The following is a 23,422-nucleotide window of genomic DNA, read 5'->3' as shown; positions in this document are numbered from 1 at the left end:
CCAAAGTCATGTTGGTAAATTAACTGCCTGAATGACAGAGACTGGTAGTGGTGGTTGTGTGGAAGTGGTGGTGGTTGTGTGGTAGTGGTGGTGGTTTTGTGGAAGTGGTGGTGGCTGTGTGGTAATGGTTTTTATGTAGTGGTGGTTGTGTGGTAATGGTGGTTGTGTGGAAGTGGTGGTGGTTGTGTGGTAATGTTTTTTGTGTAGCACTGGTGGTTGTGGGTAGTGGTGGTGGTTGTGTGGCAATGGTGGTGGCTGTGGTAGTGGTGGTTGTGTGGAAGTGGTGGTGGTTGTGTGGTTGTGGTGGTTGAGTGGAAGTGGTAGGTTGTGTGGTAGTAGTGGTTGTGTGGTGGTGGTGGTGGTGGTGGTTGTGTGTAATGGCTTTTGTGTAGTAGTGGTGTTGTGTGGCAATGGGTGGTTGTGTGCAGGTGATGGTCAGGTGAGTGGTGGTGGTTGTGTGGTAATGGTGGTTGTGTGGGTAGGGTGATGGTTGTGTGGTGGTGGTGGTGGTTGTGTGGTAATGGTGGTTGTGTGTAGTGGTGGTGGCTAGTGTGGAAGTGGTGGTGGCTATGTGGTAGTGGTGGTGGTTATGTGGTAATGGTTGTGTGGGGAGTGGTGGTGGTTGTGTGGTAGTGGTGGTTGTGTGGTAGTGGTAGGTTGTGTGGAAGTGGTGATGGTTGTGTGGTAATGGTATTAGGGTGGTAGTGGTGATGGTTGTGTGGGTAGTGGTGGTGGTTGTGCTCCAGTGGTTGTGGTTATGTGGGTAATGGTTGTTGTGTGGGAGTGGTGGTGGTTGTGTGGTAGTGGTTTTGTGGTAGTGGTGGTGGTTGTGTGGTAGTGGTGGTGGTTGTGTGGTAGTGGTGGTGGTTGTATGATGATGGTGTTTGTGTGTTAATGGTGGTTGTGTGGTGGCGGTGTTTGTGTATTAGTGGTGGTGTTAGTGTGTTAGTGTTTGTGTTGTGATGAGGCTTTGTATCTAAGGTGTGTATGTGTGGTTGTGGGAGGTGATTATGTGGTGTTTGTAATGTGGTGTTTGTGCTGTAGTGGTTATAATGGTGTTTGTTTAGTAGCGTTTGTTGTTTGTGGCGCTCTGATATGTAGGAGTGATGGTGTCTAGGTATTGTATGGTGTTATGTGGTGTTGGAAACGGTTATGGTTTGGTGATAGTATGTGGTGTAAGGTCATTATGGTGTGGTGACCGTGATAGTGTGTGGTGTGAGGAGGTGGTTATGGTGTGGTGACCGTGATAGTGTGTGGTGTGAGGAGGTGGTTATGGTGTGGTGACCGTGATAGTGTGTGGTGTGAGGAGGTGGTTATGGTGTGGTGACCGTGATAGTGTGTGTGGAGGCGGTTATGGTGTGGTGACCGTGATAGTGTGTGGTGTGAGGAGTTGGTTATGGTGTAGTGACAGTGTGTGGTGTTGAGAGGTAGTTATGATGTGGTGATAGTGTGTGTATGGTGTGGTTATACTGTGTGTGGTGTTGTGAAGTGGTATATAGGGTTATGGTGTGTTTGTTATGATGTGTGGTTTAGTGTGGGCCATAGCGTCACTAATGGTTATGGTGTATGTATGGTGGCACGTAATAATGACAGAGTATAGTGCGGTATTGAGTATGGTGTAAATGAAGGGTGGTGAGAGGTCATTACACAATTAGTACAGAACTTATCATCATATCACCTGTATCACACCATGGAAATCATTATACGTATCATCACACTACACATGTATCACTATATCTTAACACCTACAGTATATACTACTTCTGACACTATAACCTCCACTATTTGTCACGTGTCTTGTTACCAAACCATAATTTACACCGGAGAGTAACACGGAATTATATCACTCTCGTTATTTATTGTCACGTATTATAGCATCGTCTAAGGGTCAGATTATTAGGAATTATCTACAAGAAAAACAAACTGAGAGAATAATTTACGAATAATTTACTGAATACTTATAATCTGTCACGAGATTTTACGCTTAGTTATATAATTATTGATGAGTTTAAAGAAGACTTGTCATAATGGGTAAAATAATCTATCAAAGGATTACTTTAGTGGATCATACTTTTCTATATAATCATCAGACATTTGCTTCCTTTAATTACACTAGTTGACCAGGGTTCGGTAACATGGATCAAATATGCTGCACTTTATTAATTTTGGGCTGATGTCAAATATTGCAATAAAAAAGTCAGTAACGTAACATTTTTATGATATATGTGTACAGGGTATATGTAGTGTAGGAATATAATACGTACTTGTGTTGGTGGGGATATATTAAATGCAAGGTGAAGGCCTCCCTATACCTACACCATCGGCTAATTTGGAAGAGCTCTCAACTTTGGATGAGGAAATTGAGGAAGAAATCCCAGAATCATCCCATGATCCTCCTTTCGTTGACCAGACTTCCAATGAACCACATCTTAGAGAACAAAGTGAACTTAATCATCTTGTACGTGATCCCCGTCTGTCACAACAGCAGGCGGGACTTTTAGCATCAAGACTACAGAAATGGAACTTGCTAGCGAAAAAGACAAGAATTTCTGTTTTTAGGCAAAGCAATATTACATTATCTTCATTGAACAGTATGCAGGATTCCCTCTGTACTGATGTAGATGGACTGATGTCAGAGTTGGGAGAAAAACTTGACCTAGAGGAATGGCGACTTTTCATACATTCCCCCAAGTTTAGTTTGAAAGCAGTATTGTTGCATAATGGGAACCAGAAGCCCTCAGTTCCAGTAGAGCATTCTGTAGGTTTGAAGGAAACGTATGATAGTATGGAGAAAATACTGACCGCTATTAAATACAAGGAGTATAGATGGCAGATCTGCGGCGATTTGAAGGTTACAGCCCTTCTACTGGGCCTTCAAGGAGGGTTAGCGAAATATTGCTGTTTTATGTGTTTATGGAACAGCAGAGCAACAGAAAAACACTACAACACAAAAGACTGACCTAAGAGAGAAGAGTTTGTTCCAGGATAAAGCAACGTTAAATATACTCCCTTGGTAGACCCAACCGATGTACTTCTACCTCCTTTACACATCAAGCTGGGACTAATGAAGAATTTTGTGAAGGCTGTGGATAAACAAGGTGATGGGTTCGTGTACCTGAGGGGAAAGTTCCCACAGCTCAGTCATGCTAAAGTCAAAGAGGGTATCTTTGTTGACCCACAGATAAGAAAGTTGCTTCGTGATGACGACTTTGAAAACAAACTGAATGAAAATGAGCAGCTGCATGGAAATGCTTCACATCTGTAGTCAAGGTGTTTCTTGGAACAAGAAGGAAAAAAACCTATTGCCAACTTGTAGAGGAACTCTTAAAAAATTACAAAAACTTAGGGTGCAGAATGTCCCTGAAAGTCCACCTCCTACACTCGCACTTGAACTTTTTTCCTAAGAATCTGGGGGCGGTTAGTGATGAACAGGGAGAGCGATTTCAACAGGACATAAGACGTATGGAGGAAAGGTGTCAGGGTAGATGGGATCCTGCCATGATGGGGGACTATTGGTGGTGTTTACACTCGGAGGACAATACAACACATAAAGAGGATGAAATAAAATAACAACTGCCCATACAGTGGCTAATGAATACTTTTTGTGTCGTCTTATGATTGTTTTGATTCGTTATTGAATTTTAGTGATGTCGTGGGAAAAAATAACAGGAAAAATATTATTTGTCAGTTTTGTATTTGTAAGATTTTATTTTTATATAACAAATAAACTGTTCGTGCCAGAGAATTTGTATTGCCAAACTTGAAATCAGCACCTCAAAATTACCGTAAGGAAACCGTTCTGAACCATGTTACGGATATTTTTTTATTTGTTGCCGAGTGTTATTCTCTAAGGTCAAAGATCAACTTCTTGGACACGTCTCTCACACGTTCCTCAGCCATCAGTCTCCTCCACACGTTCCTCAGTCTTCAATCTCCTTCCCTCTCAGTATTCAGTCTCCTACCCTTTCAGTCTTCAGTCTCCTCCACTTTCCTCAGTCTTCAGTCTCCTCCACACGTTCCTCAGTCTTCAGTCTCCTCCACACGTTCCTTAGTGTTCAGTCTCCTCCACACGTTCCTCAGTCTTCAGTCTCCTCCACATGTTCCTCAGTCTTCAGTCTCCTCCACGTTCCTCAGTCTTCAATCTCACGTTCCTCGGTCTTCAGTCTCCTCCACGTTCCTAGTAATTCAGTCTCCTCCACACGTTCCTCAGTGTTCAGTCTCCTCCACACGTTCCTCAGTCACCAGTTTCCTCCACACGTTCCTCAGTCTTCAGTCTCCTCCACACGTTCCTCAGTCTTCAGTCTCCTCACGTTCCTCGGTCTTCAGTCTCCTCCACACGTTCCTCAGTCTTAGTCTCCTCCACGTTCCTCGGTCTTCAGTCTCCTCCACGTTCCTTAGTATTCAGTCTCCTCCACGTTCCTCAGTGTTCAGTCTCCTCCACGTTCCTCAGTCTCCAGTTTCCTCCACACGTTCCTCAGTCTTCAGTCTCCTCCACACGTTCCTCAGTCTCCAGTTTCCTCCACACGTTCCTCAGTCGTCAGTCTCCTCCACGTTCCTCAGTCTTCAATCTCCTCCACACGTTCCTCAGTGTTCAGTCTCCTCCACGTTCCTCAGTCTCCAGTTTCCTCCACACGTTCCTCAGTCTTCAGTCTCCTCCACACGTTCCTCAGTCTTCAATCTCCTACCTTCTCAGTCTAATGTTTTTGTGCTTATCTTTCAACCACGTCCCTCCACCTTCCCATCAGCCTTACCTCCTGATCCCATCTCCTTTGATCAGCTCATTCCAGGCTCGTTTGATCAACTCCGCCTCCTTCTTCCTCTTCGTATCACTCAACATTACCAAATCCTTTCACTCTTACCTCTCTCTCTCTCTCTCTCTCACACACACACACACACACACACACACACACGCACACACACACACACACACACACCCCTTTGTGATTATATACTCATCACTGGTCTTCTTGATTGACTTATTTTAAATTCTTCTTCTTCTCTTTGTTGTTATTGTTGTACGTGTCCATTCCAAACATCAACACCCATTTAATCATCATTTTATGTACATTCATCTTTAATTTACTTTCTATCCTTCCGTTACTCATTATTCAGTTAACCTCCCTCAATTTCGTCCATCCATCCCTCAGCCTATTCCTTACTTCCTCTTCTTAATTACTTTCCTCAGCCCCCCCAACGCTGAGTTCATCTCTTATATCTTACCATCTCCCTCAGCATCTCATTTCTCTTATCCAAAATCGCGATCTCACCCGCTACCATCTTGCTACACACCACAAACTCTGCTGTCTTCCCTGTATATTTAAGTCAACATTGTGATTCCTCAAAACTCTCCTGCCAACATATTGCTCCTCTTTTGTAGTTTTTCTTCCTTTTTTGGTGTTATAGGAGAATATTATTCATAACCTGTAGCTTCCATAACCACCAGTCTCTAATTTTCTTACTTAATACACCTGTCATGGAAATAAACAGTAAGGGACTCAGTGCTAAACCTTGAGGTGCGCCAACTCTCACGTCATACCGTTGTGAGTCGCCGTCTATAGTACGTAATATAGTTTATTCCTTTAAAGGCGAAAAGAAAAAAAAATAATCGTCCTCAAAGTGTTAAACCTTCACCTTAAAGGGTTATACCACCGTTGCTTTAAAGAGTCAAACATTTTCCTTTAAAGGGTTAAACTATCATCCTCAAAGAGTTAAACCATCGTCCTCAAAGAGTTAAACCATCGTCCTCAAAGAGTTAAAACATCATCCTTAAAGGGTTAAACATCGCTTCCACCATACTAACTAATAAACAAATTTATTACGACCATTTACACATACTTCCCGTATTACCTCACATCATCACTACACTATAAGGTAATAACTATCTCTCAACTTGTGTATACTTATAATCCTTGCAGGTATAGTGGAGTGGGGAGTGATTAACTGGAACACAGGTGAACACTAATACAATAGAGAGTCTTTGTGAGTGATGATACTTCACGCAGCATCACCAGGTATAATACTCCGTCACCAGGTGTAATAATCCAGCACCAGGCAGCACCAGGTATAATAATCCAGCACCAGGTGTAATAATCCAGCGCCAGGCAGCACCAGGTGTAATAATCCAGCGCCAGGCAGCACCAGGTGTAATAATCCAGCGCCAGGCAGCACCAGGTGTAACACTCCAGCAACAGGTGTAATAATCCAGCGCCAGGCAGCACCAGGTATAATACTCCAGCGCCAGTTATAATGCTCCGGCAGTATAATAAAGCTTCACAACACCACAGTGGGAATCATCGTGACCGCATTACTTGATTACTTGGTGAGGTAGAACGTTGTTGTTATTACTCTCTCTCTCTCTCTCTCTCTCTCTCTCTCTCTCTCTCTCTCTCTCTCTCTCCATTTTCTAATTCTACCTATTTGTCCTTTCACTTCACCGTTTTTCTCTTCTCTTTCTCTTCCTGTCATATTGATTTCTTTTCTCTCGCTTTCTTTTCTCACCTGTCTCTTTTCACCTTTCTTTTCTCCCTTGTCTTGTCCTTGAATTCCTTCTTATTTTTCCCACTCTCTTCCCCCTCCTTACCCCACGTCTCTTCTCTTCCACCCTCTTTTAAGCTTTCCCTCCCTCCCTTCTGCCCTCCCTTCTTCCTCCCTTCCTCTTCCCCTTCTCTTTTTCCCCTTCCTTTCCTCATCTCAAACTATACCCGCCCCCCTCCCTCCTTCCTCTCCACCCATTCTTCCTCCCCCCCTCATCCTTTTCCTCCCCACCTCCAAATTTTATCTCTCTTTATCTCCCTCTCTCTCTCTCTCTCTCCCTTCCACCATTCCTTCCTTCCCTCCCTCTCTCCTCCCTCCATTCTCCTCCCCATTTTCACTGCTCTCTCTCTCTCTCTCTCTCTCTCTCTCTCTCTCTCTCTCTCTCTCTCTCTCTCTCTCTCTCTCTCTCTCTCTCTCTCCTGCAACCTTCTATTCCTTCTCTCACTTCTTCTCTCCCACCTCTTTCACTCCCCTGTCTCTCCAACCTTTCACTCTCCCTCCTTCCCTCCCTCCCTGGACGTGTATCCTCTAGTGAACCATTAACAAAGGAGTCCCATTCAACAGCCTAAGGGAATAAACGTTCCTGATATCCATTAACTAAGGGAGAAACTGATTTCTTCCATTCCCATTACTTCCACCATTATCAGGAATCCTCTCTCTCTCTCTCTCTCTCTCTCTCTCTCTCTTTTACGACTTAAGTGGTTAGAGCATCAACAGAATGTAATTCAGTATCGTCTCCAAAATCTACCATCACTCTCAAATCTACTGTTACTCCTCCTCCAAATTCTACCTTACTCCTGCAAAATCTATCTTCCTCCCCTACAAATCTACGTTCTCCTTTCTCTCCTCTCAGCCCTAATTAATACCGAGTCGTTTATCTGAGTCGTCTATATTGAGTCGTATATCCTGGTTGTATATCCTCAGTCGTATATCCGGGTTGTATATACTGAGTCGTCTACTGTATATTCGGTTGTATATACTGAGTAGTCTACGGTATATTCGGTTGTATATACTGAGTCGTCTATATTGGGTCGTATATACTGAGTCGTATATCCAGGTCGTATATACTGAGTCGTCTATATTGGGTCGTATATACTGAGTCGTATATCCTAGGTCGTATATAGTGAGTCGTATATGCTAGGTCGTATATACTGAGTCGTATATCCAGGTCGTATATACTGAGTCGTCTATATTGAGTCGTATATACTGAGTCGTATATCCAGGTCGTATATACTGAGTCGTCTATATTGGGTCGTATATACTGAGTCGTATATCAGGTCGAATATACTGAGTCGTCTATATTGGGTCGTATATACTGAGTCGTATATCAGGTCGTATATACTGAGTCGTCTATATTGGGTCGTATATACTGAGTCGTATATCCAGGTCGCATATACTGGAGTCGTCTATATTGGGTCATATATGCTGAGTCGTATCAGGTCGAATATACTGGGTCGTCTATATTGGGTCGTATATACTGAGTCGTATATCAGGTCGTATATACTGAGTCGTCTATATTGGGTCGTATATACTGAGTCGTATATCAGGTCGCATATACTGAATCGTCGTCTATATTGGGTCGTATATACTGAGTCGTATATCCAGGTCGTATATACTGAGTCGTCTATATTGGGTCGTATATACTGGAGTGGGCATTATATCAGGTCATTATATACTGAGTCGTCTATATTAGGTCGTATATACTGAGTCGTATATCAGGTCGCATATACTGAATCGTCTATATTGGGTCATTATATACTGAGTCGTATATCAGGTCATTATATACTGGGTCATTCTATATTGGGTCGTATATGCTGAGTCGTATATCAGGTCGTATATACTGAGTCGTCTATATTGGGTCGTATATACTGATCGTATATCCTAGGTCGTATACTGGAGTCGTCTATATTGGGTCGTATATACTATGAGTCGTATATCCAGTCATTATATACTGAGTCGTCTATATTAGGTCGTATATACCGAGTCGTTTATCTGAGTCGTCTATATTGAGTCGTATATCCTGGTTGTATATCCTCAGTCGTATATCCGGGTTGTATATACTGAGTCGTCTACTGTATATTCGGTTGTATATACTGAGTAGTCTACGGTATATTCGGTTGTATATACTGAGTCGTCTATATTGGGTCGTATATACTGAGTCGTATATCCAGGTCGTATATACTGAGTCGTCTATATTGGGTCGTATATACTGAGTCGTATATCCTAGGTCGTATATAGTGAGTCGTATATGCTAGGTCGTATATACTGAGTCGTATATCTTCTGTATATACTGGGAGACCTTAACTTGGGTATATCTCATTCTGTTATATAAACGAATAGAATAATCTGATCATGTCTTCGTCCTCCTCCTCCTCCTTTCTTCCTTCACTCTTTTCATTATCAGGACCCAAAGAGAAAGAGAGAGACAGAGAGAGAAAGAGAGAAAGAGAGAGCAAAATTTTTTTCCCCTTAGGTAATGAAAACCGCATCGGTAATTGGAGAATCTCTCTCTCTCTCTCTCACACACACAATTGATAATGGAGTGAAACATATGATGCCCCTCCATCATACCGTTAGTCTTAATTACCAGTGAGGGAGATAGGGAGAAATATAGAGACGAGGAGATACTCGGGAACTTCGTGTTTTCTTTTTCCTTGTGGTTATCAGCATATATATATATATATATATGGGAGATAAAGAGAGACATACAGAGGAGATGAGGGAGGAGTCGAGGAGATGAAAGGAGAGGTGGGGGAGATGAAAAGATACACAGAGGGGGAGAGATGAGTTGAGAGACAGAGAGATATATCGGGTGAATGAAGGGAGAGAAGACACTAGAGAAGGGGGAGACGCCATTCTGCTCGCGCCATTAACCAACACCATAATGTTCCACAACACTCCTCCGTCCATCATTAATCCACCCATTAGTTCACTGTTTTACTTCACCATCAACCCATTTATCTACCCATAAATCTACCCAAGAACTCAACCATCATTCAACCCAGAAAGCATGTTCTATGACACACTCTACTACTACTACTACTTTGCTGTCACTCTGAATCGAGTATGACGATCATCCAGCTATGATACAATGATATGAGTTATTAAGGATGTCACCTAGGTTGGTGAGTTCTGAGGTGACTAAAGAGGCCGATACAAGACCGGCAGGTTAGTTCACAGATGTTGCACATGTGGAGGGCTACATCTAGTGCGGGAGGTGGGGCGGCAGCGTCTTTCCGGCGTTGGTGTTTGTCTGCCTCGGTTTGCAGTCAGGCTAATTCGAAAGTATTGGCACCTTCTTGTGTGGTGCTCCTCCAAGCGTTAAAGTGTGGAATAATCGTCTCCCAGGTGAGGGGGTCGATTTGGTACTTTTTCAGGTTTGTCTTAAGACTATCCTTATACCTTTTCAGTTGCCCGCCAGCATTACGTTTACTGTTCGTTAGATAACTGTAAAGTAGCTGCTTTGGCAATCTAATGTCGTCCATGTGGGTAATGTGGCAAGACCAGCATAGTTGTTCCTGGTTAATGGTAGCCTTGATGCTCCTACACTTGGTGTTAGCAAGAATACTGCCATTTGTTCTCTTGTCTTCCCAGCGAACTCTGAGGATGGAGCATAGACTACGGCGGTGATAGTTTTCAAGTGCCTTGGCCCATGTCTCGCTGCCATATAGCAGGGTTGGGAGGACCACTGCTCGATATACGTGCAACATTGTAGATAATTTCAGCTCCCTGCAGCTGAAGAAACGGGTACGGTGTCTGCCAATGGCATGAGTTGCACATCTGATCCGATGTTGAATCTCTTCATCGATGTTCGCGGTGGTGGACAGGTGGGAGCCGAGATACTGAAAGTGGGTAACATTAGAGAGGATAGTACCATTAAGCTGGATGGATGGTGGAGGTGTGGCTGTACCAGAGACAGGCAGAAAGAGAACCTGAGTCTTACGTACATTCACCTCAAGGCCGAAGTGTGCCTACGCATCTGCATAGGTGTTCACGATCTCCTGTAGGTCGTGTTCAGCGTGAGCGACAAGAGTGAGGTCGTCATCATACTGAAATTCAGTAATGGAAGCTGTCGACTCCTTTGTTCCTGCCTGGAGTCGTCTTATGTTGAAAAGCTCCTTCATCCGGTACTGGATGTTCACCCCGCCGGCTAAATTGGCACTGGCACGAGTAAGGAAGGCAGCCAAGAAAATGGAAAAGAAAGATGGTGCCAGTACACACCCGTTTGGATGGGGAAGAACTCGGACTGGGTGCCATTGTGCAGGACACTGCCGTTCATGCCATCATGGAGTTGCCTCATGATAGTGATGAATTTTGGTGGGAAGCCAAAACGGCTGAGGGTCCACTAGAGGGCCTCCCTGTTGAGCGAGTCGAAGGCCTTGATTAGGTCGATGAAAGCCATGCACAGGTCACGATGCTGTTCTCTGCACTTTTCCTATATCTGGCAGGCAGCAAAGATCATGTCAGTGGTGCCACGTGATGGTCTAAAGTCACATTGAGATTCTAGGAAGAAGTTTTCTGCCTCAGAAAGAAGTCTGTTTGGGAGGACCCAGGCGATAATCTTGCCAGTTATGGACAGCAGCGAGATCCCGCGGTAATTGCCACAACTTGTGGGATTTACTCCTTTTCCCATATATTTTCCAGGAGAGAGTGGAGACGGCTGGTAAGCAGAAGTCTTCCTGCATTATACACCTCGCCTGGGATTCCATCAGGCCCTGAAGTTTTGTTATTTTGCATCTGTTTGATGGCAGTAGCTACCTCATCCAGGGATGGAGGATAGCTGAGTTGGATGAGCTCTGGATGCTAAGGGACCTGCTGGGTAGTCAGGATATCCACATCAGGGTTTCGGTTGAACAGCGAATGGTAGTGCTCTTTCCAGCGCTGACGGATGCCTTCTTCATCTTTAATTAGGGAGTTAGCATCTGGTGAGCGAAGGGGGAATGTGCCATGAGTGATTGGCCCTTAAAATGGTTTAGTAGAATTGGAAAATTCGCGCATCTTGTGTTGATCTGCAAGTTTTTGCGCTTCATATGCTTTATTTTTAAACACACACTCACACACACACACACACACACACACACACACACACACACACACACACACACGCCAGAAGTGTTTACATGATTGACTATTTATTGAACCTACTTGAGCTTAATTGAACCTAAATTGAAAATGCAGATTGGAAGAGACAGATAGAAAGACAGACAGAAAGAGAAACAGAGGAAAAGAAAGAAACAAACAAAGAAAGAAACAAACCAACAAACAAAATGAGACAGACAGACAGACAGATAGACAGAGAGACAGACAAACAGATAGACGGACAGACCACACCCTCCCTGTTTTCACACCATAAAGTTATTACTGATAAACGTAACGACAGAACCTTCCCATAATGGTCCGGGTCTCAATTTACTTTTACTACAGACGAATGTGAATTATGTGGGTGTACCGCAGACCAGAGCAACAAGTCTTGTATACCCGAGACTCATACCCGAGACTCATACCCGAGACTCATACCCGAGACTCATACTCGAGGCTAATTTGATTACATTACACATGTGCAGGAAGCCATAACGTGGACACTAAATGCAAACTTATTCAACCTTACCTAACCTAACCTTATCTAACCTAACTTGATTTAACCTAACTTTATCTAGCGTAAACCTATCTAACTTATTAACCGAACTTATTTTAGACTAGCATAACATAACCTAACCTAATCAAAACCTGACTTTACCTAACTTGACCCAAATTAATCTGTGTCACTCAGTTTCACTCCCGTCACTCTTCTCCTTCTCTCCAAGGCTCCATCTACCGTCACTCAAAGTCACTCCTTCCTTCCCCTACATCCCTTTTCCCTTTAACGTCATTCTTCCTATTTTCCTCCCCTTAGCGTTACTCAGCATCACTTGACGTCACTTCCCTACTCCCACTATATTTTTCTTCTCAATTACTTCCCCCTTCACTCAGCGTCACTCACCAACCACAGTGAGCCAGACGACCTTAGACATGGGCGGGGTGGTAGAGATTTGACACTCGTAGGCCCCGGCGTCTCTGTGTTGGGCGTAGTGGATCTTCAGTAACCAGTCCTCTGACCCGGGCTGGTGGACTGACCTGAATCTGTCGTCACTGGTGTAGGTGAAGCGACCCACCGTCAGCAGATGTAGGTCACGACTCCGCATCCACGAAACCTGTGTGAGAGAGATGCAGGTGTTGTTTACTGTCAGTAGGTGTAGATGATCTATAACACCTGTGTGAGAGAGATACAGGTGTTGTTTACTGTCAGTAGGTGTAGATGATCCACGACACCTGTGTGAGAGAGATACAGGTGTTGTTTACTCTTAGCAGGTGTAGCTGATCTATAACACCTGTGTGAGAGAGATACAGGTGTTGTTTACTGTCAGCAGGTGTAGATGATCCACGACACCTGTGTGAGAGAGATACAGGTGTTGTTTACTGTCAGCAGGTGTAGATGATCTATAACACCTGTGTGAGAGAGATACAGGTGTTGTTTACTGTCAGCAGGTGTAGATGGTCTATAACACCTGTGTGAGAGAGATGCAGGTGTTGTTTACTCTTAGCAGGTGTAGCTGATCCATGACACCTGTGTGAGAGAGATGCAGGTGTTGTTTACTGTCAGCAGGTGTAGATGGTCTATAACACCTGTGTGAGAGAGATGCAGGTGTTGTTTACTGTCAGCAGGTGTAGATGGTCTATAACACCTGTGTGAGAGAGATGCAGGTGTTGTTTACTCTTCGCAGGTGTAGCTGATCCATGACACCTGTGTGAGAGAGATGCAGGTGTTGTTTACTCTTAGCAGGTGTAGATGATCTATAACACACGTGTGAGAGAGAAAGATGCAGTTGTTGTTTATTGTTAGCAGGTGTAACTCATCCACGACACCTGTAAGAGAGATACACGTGTGTAATCTACTGTCAACAGGTGTTCATCAACCTCCTACATTAAAAGAGGTTCACAAAGTCAGTCCGCACGTTTAAAACTTCAGCGAATCTGTATTTATAGATATAATCCGGACATGACTTTTAAAAGGGAAAGTTTTAGCATCATTACTGCTTTCAACAGGACCGCAATGGTACATATTCATACAGGTTACAGAAGCAGTAAGTTAAAACACCGCAGAATAACACAGTGGAGTTTTGTGTTATGTTACGTGTTAATCTGTCGTTTGCTCTTTCTTTCTTTCTTTTTCCCTTTCTTTTCTATTTCTCTTTATATTTCTCTCCCTCTCTCTATTTCCTTTTCTCCGTCTTTTTATCTTTCTGTCTTTCCATTTCTCTCCCTCTTTCTATTTCTTTCCCTCTTTCAATTTATATCTCTCTCTTTCTCTTTCACTCTCTCTCTTTCTCTTTCAATCTCTCTTTCGCTTTCTCTCTTTATTTGAAATTTAAATATCAATTATATCTGAACCCTGAAATACTTAATTATTACATTCAAAAGCGTACACAGACTTCATAAACCCCGTGTATATGACCGAATCCCTCTTAAGGAGTCGAACCCTCTTATCAGGTAACACCAGCTGGCGTGATACCAGTACACCAGGTATTTTGTATCATTTAATATACAATGAAAATTATATATACAGACAGAAAGAGAAACAGAGAGAGTCAGACAGAGAGAGAGAGAGAGAGAGAGAGAGAGAGAGAGAGAGAGAGAGAGAGAGAGAGAGAGAGAGAGAGTATCACAATTCCAGTTGAAGACCGTAAAAATACCCGGTACAAAACCTTTAATGCGGTATTATTCAAGACTGTCCTTCAGGTAATAAAATCTTGTGTCAGAAAATCCATTAAATTATTAGTAGTTAAAGTGAGTGAGTGTGGCACTTAAGATGTGTGGTTATAAGTGGCCAGGGCATTGTAAGTAGAGGCTGCAAGTATACAAGAATGGTGATAAATGTATGACATACATGCATACATAGCTATACTACTTATATGTAAAAATAGACCTTAATATACATATATACATACATACATAATGTAGTTAAACTAGCATGCACACACACACACACACATATACACATAAAACAAATACTTACATACACCCGGAACACAAGGAAATATATATTAATGCAAACACACATACGATTACACATATAAATACACATACACAAAAAAACGTACACATCTGTCTGTACCCACACACCAATAAGTAGACTAATCGGAGTACAGACAAACACAGACACACAGACAGAAAAACAGACATACAGAAAGACAGATACACCTTCTGTCATGTAACTATTGTCATCTTCTCGCCAGACAAATAGACAAAGCCAAGATAGACAGAAAGACACGATTACCATCTTTCTCACCTGGACCAAAAGACAGACAAACACCTTTACTGTCTTACCCTCACAGAAACAGACTGACAGACAAACAGACACACTTAACGTCTTGGCCCCATAGACACACACACACACACACACACACACACACTTACCGTCTTGCCTCCAAGGTATTTGATGCGACAGTTAAGCACCGCCGTCTTCCCCAACTGAGCCGTAATATTCTTAGAGTTAGTCTCGTCTATCGAAGGTCCGCTCAAAGGTATGTACTTCCAGGCCACCTCCTCCTGCGTCTCCTCCAGGGCTTTGATGATCTCCGCTTCAGTGCCTCCGTCTACTGTAAGGGAGAGAGAGAGAGTGAGAGAGGATGAGAGAGAGAGAGAGAGAGAAAGAGAGAGAGAAAGAGAGAACAAAAGAAGTGTTAGTGTTGGAGTAAGAAGGAAAGGGGGAGCTGGGGGTAGGTGGTGGTGTTAGTGGAGAGAGAGAGAGAGAGAGAGAGAGAGAGAGAGAGAGGCAGGTCAAGGTCTGTATGAATAATGAAAGACCTCCAGAAACAAGTCTCGACAAGGTTTACTGAATGGCCGTATAAGTGGAGTTAGTAATCATAGAAGATATGTCTCTACTCTATAATCCACTGCCTCATTCTACTGAAGAGGGAGGGGGTGGGAGCATAAAAAGTGAAACCCACATGTTTGCGGGTATGGCGTGTTGTGATTGATCTTTCATAGTCCTCTGTGACGGCATCAGGGTCTATGGCGAGCGTTGATTGGTGATTGTTCATGATGACGGTTGTTGGTGTACTACTTGTGGGTGTCTTATTTAACCTATTCTAACATACTCTAACCTGTTTTAACCGAATCTTACCATACTTAGCCTTCTTTAACCAAACCTATTATAATCTAACATATCCTAACTTAACTTGACCAAGCCTAACGTAACGTAACGTAACCTAACCTAACCTTATCCTCAACCAATCAACAGGACGGACACGAACTGAGGTAATGGCATTCAAGAAAGAGCCAATCAGCGCCCAGCAAAGCCCTGGTACGCGTGGGTTTTGTTTACTCACCCTACAGAGGGACAGGGTGTGTGTGTGTGTGTATATATATAGGCAATACAAAAGATATAATAACGATGGGGAGGAAACAGAAGAGAGAAATGATAAAGAAAGAAAGAGAAAACGTATAGAAAGAGTGAGTTTGTTCACTGTTAGGTGTTTTGAGATAGAGCCGAGAGAGAGAGGGGGAGGAGGGGTAGAGAAAGTGCTTTCTCTTTCTCTTTCCTTCTCTTGTTCACTTTTAAATTTTCTATTCTCCTCTCATTCAAATTCTCTCTCTCTCTCTCTCTCTCTCTCTCTCTCTCTCTCTCTCTCTCTCTCTCTCTCTCTCTCTCTCTCTCTCTCTCTCTCTCTCTCTCTCTCTCTCTCTCTCTCTCAAAAGGTTCAAGTTATAACTAAAACCCTATATAATATATACATTACAGTATTGATGTACTATTTAATCAATGTTACAAGTAAATTATATATTAATAATTTATATATGTGTTACCGTTACTAAGGTGTTACCGTTATTAAGGTGTTAGTAAGATGTTACCGTTTTAGGTGTACCAAGGATTTACCGTTACAAAGGTGACACTAAAGTGTTACCGTTACTAAGATGTTACCTGTGGTAATTGGCAGGAGGCAGCAGACAACGGTGGTGGCCAGGTAACTCCTCAACACCTGTAATAAATAGAACACTTGTTTTTACCTCTGTATCTATAGTCAAATATACATAAACTTAATACAGTATTTATAGATCATGTTTAACAGATATGTATAGCTGATGTAGTGAGACGATCATGTATACATAATGATCATTTATGTGTGACGTTTTAATAAAGATGTATTAATAAGGTATATTATATGGGATGAAATGTATACAATGCCCATATGTAACTATACATATATGTAATTATGTATAATATATGTATAGATAGAGCAATACATGAACAATTATGGATAAACTTGCTCAATATGTAATAATATTCAATACAAAGAGTCCGAGTCTCCTTCAGAACGAGTCAGTAGCTAAATTAAATTAAATGATGCAGCACCAGCAGTGTTGGGATCCTGAACTACACACCTGTGAGTATTCTTGGTTATAATGTTCCTTACCTGAGGATGTTATACACATTTCCTCTAACATTCCGTTCTGAATATATGAACAAACACATAATTCCTCTCTCTCTCTCTCTCTCTCTCTCTCTCCAGGTGAAGATGGCATATTATTTAAGCTCTCAGGGAAGAATGTCATTCTTAATACATATACAAATTATGCCCTTGATCATCATGACAACACAGAAATTTTAATATATTTTACATGCATATCAGCAATATGTGTTACACAAAAGATATATGATGTAACAAATTGAAAGGCTCAATAAAAGCTCCTTATGAACGAGATGTAACAAACAAATATTGTAATCTATAGTCAAACAGATGTGACCCAATGACACCTCACCACCAGCTAAGTCTCCCCCGGCGGCTGGACTGTATAGAACTGTTTCACGTCCTATGTTTAATAAAAGATTGGATCACTTGTTTTAATATGAATTTACACATTTTAGTGTGGTGGTGTGACTACCCCACACGAGTCGCAGACGCGGGGGCTCGGAGCAGTGCAAACAACTCGTCTCAAACTAGGGAATGAGCGGTTAAGCAAACTATAGCAACCCGGTAATACCTTGGTGTAGTGAGAGGTGCGCCGGGCGGCCAAAACGGAAGACTGGATGATGTCGGTATAATAAATGCGCCCGGTGGAGTTATGTTCTTCGGTTTGTGCAGTGTGCAGTGAATAGCACCAACCATAACACCACCAGATGTGTTTTCTAAGTAAGGAAGTGCTTACAAGACCAGGGAGGTGAACAGCCGGAGTTAATGCCTAGAATTCTATAGCTTGAATGTTGTACGTAGTGTCCCATTCTACCTCTATGCTATTAAGCGTCTATTTTTTAAGGTTGGCTGCTGCACAAAAGTGACGGGTATGGTATGACAAGAAAATTTAGTTATTTTATAAAGCAGAGTTTGAGTTGAGGCGGAACAACCAGAAAAATGTTCCAAGTTGTTATTATTTTCCTATTTTACCAAAGTGTTCCTGTCGTTTAACAACTCAATCAGATACGTCCAGGATGCGTAGTGGATCAGTGGACAAGTTGTCTGTTTCAGTTTGGGTGACAGCGGTCGAGCCTAACGAGAGCGCTGGACCTTTTTATTTACATTATCATTTGTACGGCGATTCCTTCTTTATCTTATGTTAATGTATATAGAACTTATTTATCAACTTATGTCTTTGTAATATATCAGCGGCAACTGGTGAAACACATCAAGTCCACGATAGATCCTGATATTGCATAATTAATGGAGGCGTTTAACAAGAACCAACCCACACACGCACACACACACACACACACACACACACACACACACACACACACACACATCGTCATCTCACACTTCCCTCACCCATCTGGGGAGGTGGGAAATGGTACTGTACTTTAAGCAACATTTTCACCAATAGTCTCTCAGGAATTTGTAGGCCATTTTGCCCAAATACTCAGGTCCGTAAAATAAAAATAAATATATAAAATCACTAATACTCGACAGTCTTTAATGATGAGTTTTGTGTGTTGACGGTAAACATTAATACTGTTGCAACTATGATGTTTACATGCTCTGTCTGTCTGTCTGTCTGTCTGCCTGTCTGTCTGTCTGTCTGTCTGTCTGTCTGTCTGTCTGTCTGTCTGTCTCTTTATTTGTTTGTTTTTCAGTCTGCTTATTTTATATGTTTGTGTGTCTGTCTTTCTGTTTGTCTTTCTGTCTTTACAAACACCTAGACAGAGAAACACACACCTGTATAAACACTCACACCTGTACAAACACACTTACACACGTCTACATACACCTCTACATCCACTCACCTACTCAGACACCTACACACTGTGATAGACTGCATAAGACTGTGACAGACTGTAATAGATTGTTGTAGACTTTGGTAAATTACAATAGACTGTGATAGACTATCGTAGACTGGTAGATTACAATAGACTGTGATAGACTATGATAGATTGTGGTAGACTGTAATACTCGTAGACTGTGAAATACTGTAATAGACTGTGGTAAATTATGGTAGACTGTGGTAGTGCTGCTGGTTATATATCACTGAATATACTATGTTCGTTTGTCATAAAAGCAAACACACACACACACACACACACACACACACACACACACACACACACACACACATACTACTACTACTACTACTCCTACTTTGCTGTCACTCGGAATCGAGTATGACGATCATCCAGCTATGATACAATGATATGAGTTATTAGGGATGTCACCTAGGTTGGTGAGTTGTGAGGTGAATAAAGAGACCGATACAGGACCCGCAGAGTCGTTCACATTCGTTGCACATGTGGATGGCTGCATCTAGTGCCTCGGTTTGCAGTCGGGCTATCTCGAAAGTATTGACACCTTATCGTGTGGTGCTCCTCCAAGCGTTACGACGTGGAGTAATCGTCTCCCAGGTGAGGGGGTCGATTTGGCACCTTTTTAGGTTTGTCTTAAGACTATCCTTATACCTTTTCAATTGCCAGCCAGCGTTACGTTTACTATTCGTTAGGTGACTGTAAAGTAGCTGCTGGCAGTCTACTGTCGTCCATGCAGGTAACATGGCCAGTCCAACGTAGTTGTTCATGGATAATGGTAGCCTCGATGCTCCTACAGTTGGTGTCAGCGAGAATACTGACATTTGTTCTCTTGTCTTCCTACCGAACACGGGGGATGGAACGTCGACTACGTTGGAGAAAGTTTTCATGTGCCTTGAAATGTCTCCTGTATGTAACCCATGTCTCACTGCCATATAGCAGGGTGGGGAGGACTACTACTCGATATACGTGCAGCTTTGTGGATAATTTCAGCTTCCTACAGCTGAAGACACGGTTTCCGAGTCTGCCAAAGGCTTGAGATGCACATCTGTTCCGATGCTGAATCTCTTCATCGATGTCTGCGGTGGTGGACAGGTGGGATCCGAGATACCGAAAGTGGGGAATATGAAAGAGGGTAGTACCAAAGTTTATGAGAAGATGGGAAAGTTCAGGCATTCACATGTAATGGTTAACACACGAAAGAACGCACAAATTTGGTAGTGCGGCGGATAGATGTCGCTAGTGTTGAGCGCGTCATCTGCAAGTTTACACATTGAATATGACAATCGGAATCCGCACACGAACGCAATACACAAATGAATAATCTTATCAACATGACCAGTAAAGGACATCCGTGCATAATCTGCAAACGGAAAAAGGTTACACATCCCGATTTCGTATTTCATCGATTCCCCCAAAGATAAAGAAAAGTAAATATTGTAAATATATTTAAAAATAGACTAAAAATAATATTGATTAGCCCTGTTTATTATCGATGTATAATATGTTGAAAGTTAAACAATTTCCATGGAAGATGATAGGGGCAAGTATTATCCTTATTGTAATTTTAGTAACTGTAAGTAATTCGGGATAAATTTCTTTAGATGTAGTAGATGGCAAATAATACTAGAAGAAAAGGGTATAACTTTGAAGATGAAAACATTTGAAGAGCTAAATACAGTAGAAGCACTATGTATGCAGTCACCATTTCTCTAAAGAAATTATTTGGCATCTGCACAGTCAAGACTATGCTTTAATGCAGACCCTGACCAAAATTTAGAAGGTAAGATGTAATATAAAAAGTAAAGTTGACTTAATTTTCTGCGCATTTATGAATTAGGTAAAGTACTTCATATTGATGAGTTATGGAAAACTATGGTTACTTGTCCTTATATTAAGGTTACATGATTCATGCTCAGTTGCACCCACTTATATCTGCACCATGATTTTTTGTTGTATTCATATTTTAAATATACTGCATTATTTTAAATATACATAGAACTGTACATTTTTTCAGAAGAAGTGGTTTTGTCATGAGTTCTAGATGCATCCTAATTTTGTTTTCGTTATATTGGCTTTTTTACCTTGGCGGTTTGGCTAATTTATGCATGAATGCTTTATGTAGGCTGTTTTTTTATTTCATATTTCTCGCATGTGTTTATTTGATATTGTTAAAAGTTAATGTTTTTGTGTTTATGTTAAGTAGTACCTGTGATATGTTAATTGTCTTGATTTTATTTTGTTTAGAATGTATTGACAACTGTTGCAATTTTTATTTTTCGAGATGTTTCTTATCTTTGTCATTGTTATTTAGACATCTGTTTATTATATTTTTTGTTTGACGTATTTTCGTCAAATAAAATTTAAATTCATTATTCATGAAAGGGCATTATTTTAACCTATACCAAATATTAGATATAATGAATAAACATTATTTATAACTGTACGTATTTAAAAGTGGACTGATTTTATGATAACATAATTATTTTTATTATTCAGCACCTCGTTGAAAAAGGCACTTGGAAGTGCACTCAATAGATGGAGCGCTATACGCTTTGATAAAATATTACACCTAGTTGTGTTGTTTATGCCTGAGCTTTCCCGTCTTCTCATAATCTTTGGTAGTACCGTTAAGCTGGATGGATGGTGGAGGTGTGGCTGAACCAGGGGCAGGTTGAAAGAGAATCTGAGTCTTACGTAAATTCACCTCAAGGCCGAAGTGTGCATACTGTAGGTCGTGTTCAGTGTGAGCAAGAAGGGTGAGGTCGTTTGCATACTGAAGTTCAGTAATGGAAGCTGCCGACACCTTTGTTTTTGCCTAGAGTCGTCTTATGTTAAAAAGACCCCCCACCCCCCCTTTACCCTGTACCGGATGTTCACCCCGCCGGCTAGATTGGCACTTACAAGAGAAGGAAGGCAGCTAAGAAAATGGAAAAGAGAGTTGGTGCCAGTACACACCCTTGTTTAACCTCTGTCAGGATGGGGGAGAACTCAGACAGGGTGCCGTTGTGCAGGACACTGCCGTTCATGCCATCGTGGAGTTGCCTCACAATGGCGATGAATTATGGTGGGCAGCCAAAACGGCCGAGGGTTCACCAGAGGGCTTTCCTGTTTATCGAGTCGAAGGCTTTGGTTACGTCGATGAAAGCCATGTACAGGTCACGACGCTGTTCTTTGCACTTTTCCTGTATCTGGAGGGCAGCAAAGATCATGTCAGTGGTGCCACGTGATGGTTTAAAGCCACATTGAGATTCTGGGAGGAAGTTTTCCGCCTCAGGAAGAAGGATATTTAGGACGACTCTGGCGATAATCTTGCCAACAACGGAGAGCAGCGAGATCCCGCGGTAATTGCCACAGTCTGACCGGTCTCCCTTATTCTTATAAATATTGACAATGGAGGCGTCTTTAAGAGATTCGGGATTTCCTCCTTTTCCCATATATTCTCCAGGAGAGAGTGGGGACGGGTGGTAAGCAGAGGTCCTCCTGCTTTATACACCTCCACTGGGAATCCATCAGCTACACCTCATCAAGGATGGACGATAGCTCTGGATGCTGAGGGACCTGCCGGGTAGTCAGGACACCCACATCGGTGTTTCGGTTGAGCAGTGAATGGTAGTGCTCTTTCCAGCATTGAAGGAGGTGTTCAACGTCTTTAATTACGAAGTTACCGCCAGATGAGCGGAGGGGGCAGTGCTATGAGTGATTGGGTCCATAAAATGTTTTAATGGAATTGAAAAATTCGCGCATCTTGTGCTGATCTGCAAGTTTTTGTGCTTCCCATGCTTTAGTTTTAAGCCAGTCATTCTTTAGATTGCGAAGTTCCCGCTGAGCCACCGTTTTCTTCCTGCGGAAGGTGTGAGCTTTGGTCCGAGACTGAGGGTTGCTCTGCCAGCACGTTTATCATCGAGAAGTGCATTGATTGCCGGGGCATTTTCATCAAACCAGTCCTGGTGTATTCTTTCGACCTGGCCGAGGGCCTCGCTGCAGGTGTTTGTCATACCAGTGTTGAGAATATCCCATTCGGCACTGGAATTTGCGTTGCTTACTGTTGGGTTGTTTATAACCCATGTTCGAGCTGCTCTCTGAAAGCCTGTGCTACCACTGAATCCTCCAGACGCTTAGTATTAAAATGGCTTCTGGAGGCTTGTTGCCTTCGCCGTTCTGGGACAACGTGAAGTGAGAGCTTGGCTCTGACGAGCCGATGATCAGTGTCACAGTGGTCTGAGCCACACATGGCACGGGTGATGGCGACATCTCGAGAATCTCTTTCTCTGACAATGATGTAGTCAATGAGATGCCAGTGTTTGGATCGTGGGTGTTGCCACGAACCCTTGAAGTTGTCGGCCTGCCTAAACAAGGTATTGGTGATTGTGAGGATGTGTGCAGCACACTTGCTGAGGAGGAGTAGGCCGTTGGGATTACATTTGCCTAATCCATTTCTCCCTATGGTTCCCTGCCAAATATCAGCATCTCTGCTAACTCTGCCATTGAAGTCACCAAGTAGCACAACCTTGTCTTCTCTGGGGACTGAGGTTAGCATTCTGTCGGGGTCGGGGTAAATGGCCTCGTTTTATGCGATCCTCTGCATCCAGTGTTGGGGCGTATGACATGATGTGAGTG

At 42.5% G+C, this 23,422-nt stretch overlaps 1 protein-coding gene across 1 annotated transcript in view; it reads right to left on the bottom strand.

The window, feature by feature from the left end:
- Window positions 1–22,870, bottom strand: part of LOC121874055 — a 28,725-nt gene extending 5,855 nt beyond the window's left edge. The window contains exons 1-4 of the mRNA XM_042377925.1: window positions 22,745–22,870; window positions 16,496–16,553; window positions 14,989–15,170; window positions 12,515–12,725 (exon numbers count right to left, since the gene is read on the bottom strand). Coding sequence (XP_042233859.1) covers window positions 12,515–12,725; window positions 14,989–15,170; window positions 16,496–16,553; window positions 22,745–22,870 — 577 coding nt within the window. The remainder of the gene's footprint in view (window positions 1–12,514; window positions 12,726–14,988; window positions 15,171–16,495; window positions 16,554–22,744) is intronic.
- Between the last annotated feature and the right edge of the window lie 552 nt (window positions 22,871–23,422).

This window comes from Homarus americanus, unplaced genomic scaffold, assembly GCF_018991925.1.
Source record: "Homarus americanus isolate GMGI-L3 unplaced genomic scaffold, GMGI_Hamer_2.0 scaffold18692, whole genome shotgun sequence".
Taxonomy (NCBI): Eukaryota; Metazoa; Arthropoda; class Malacostraca; order Decapoda; family Nephropidae; genus Homarus; species Homarus americanus.
The sequence above is the reverse complement of the archived record's forward strand: the minus strand, read 5'-3'. Positions and strand labels throughout refer to the sequence as shown.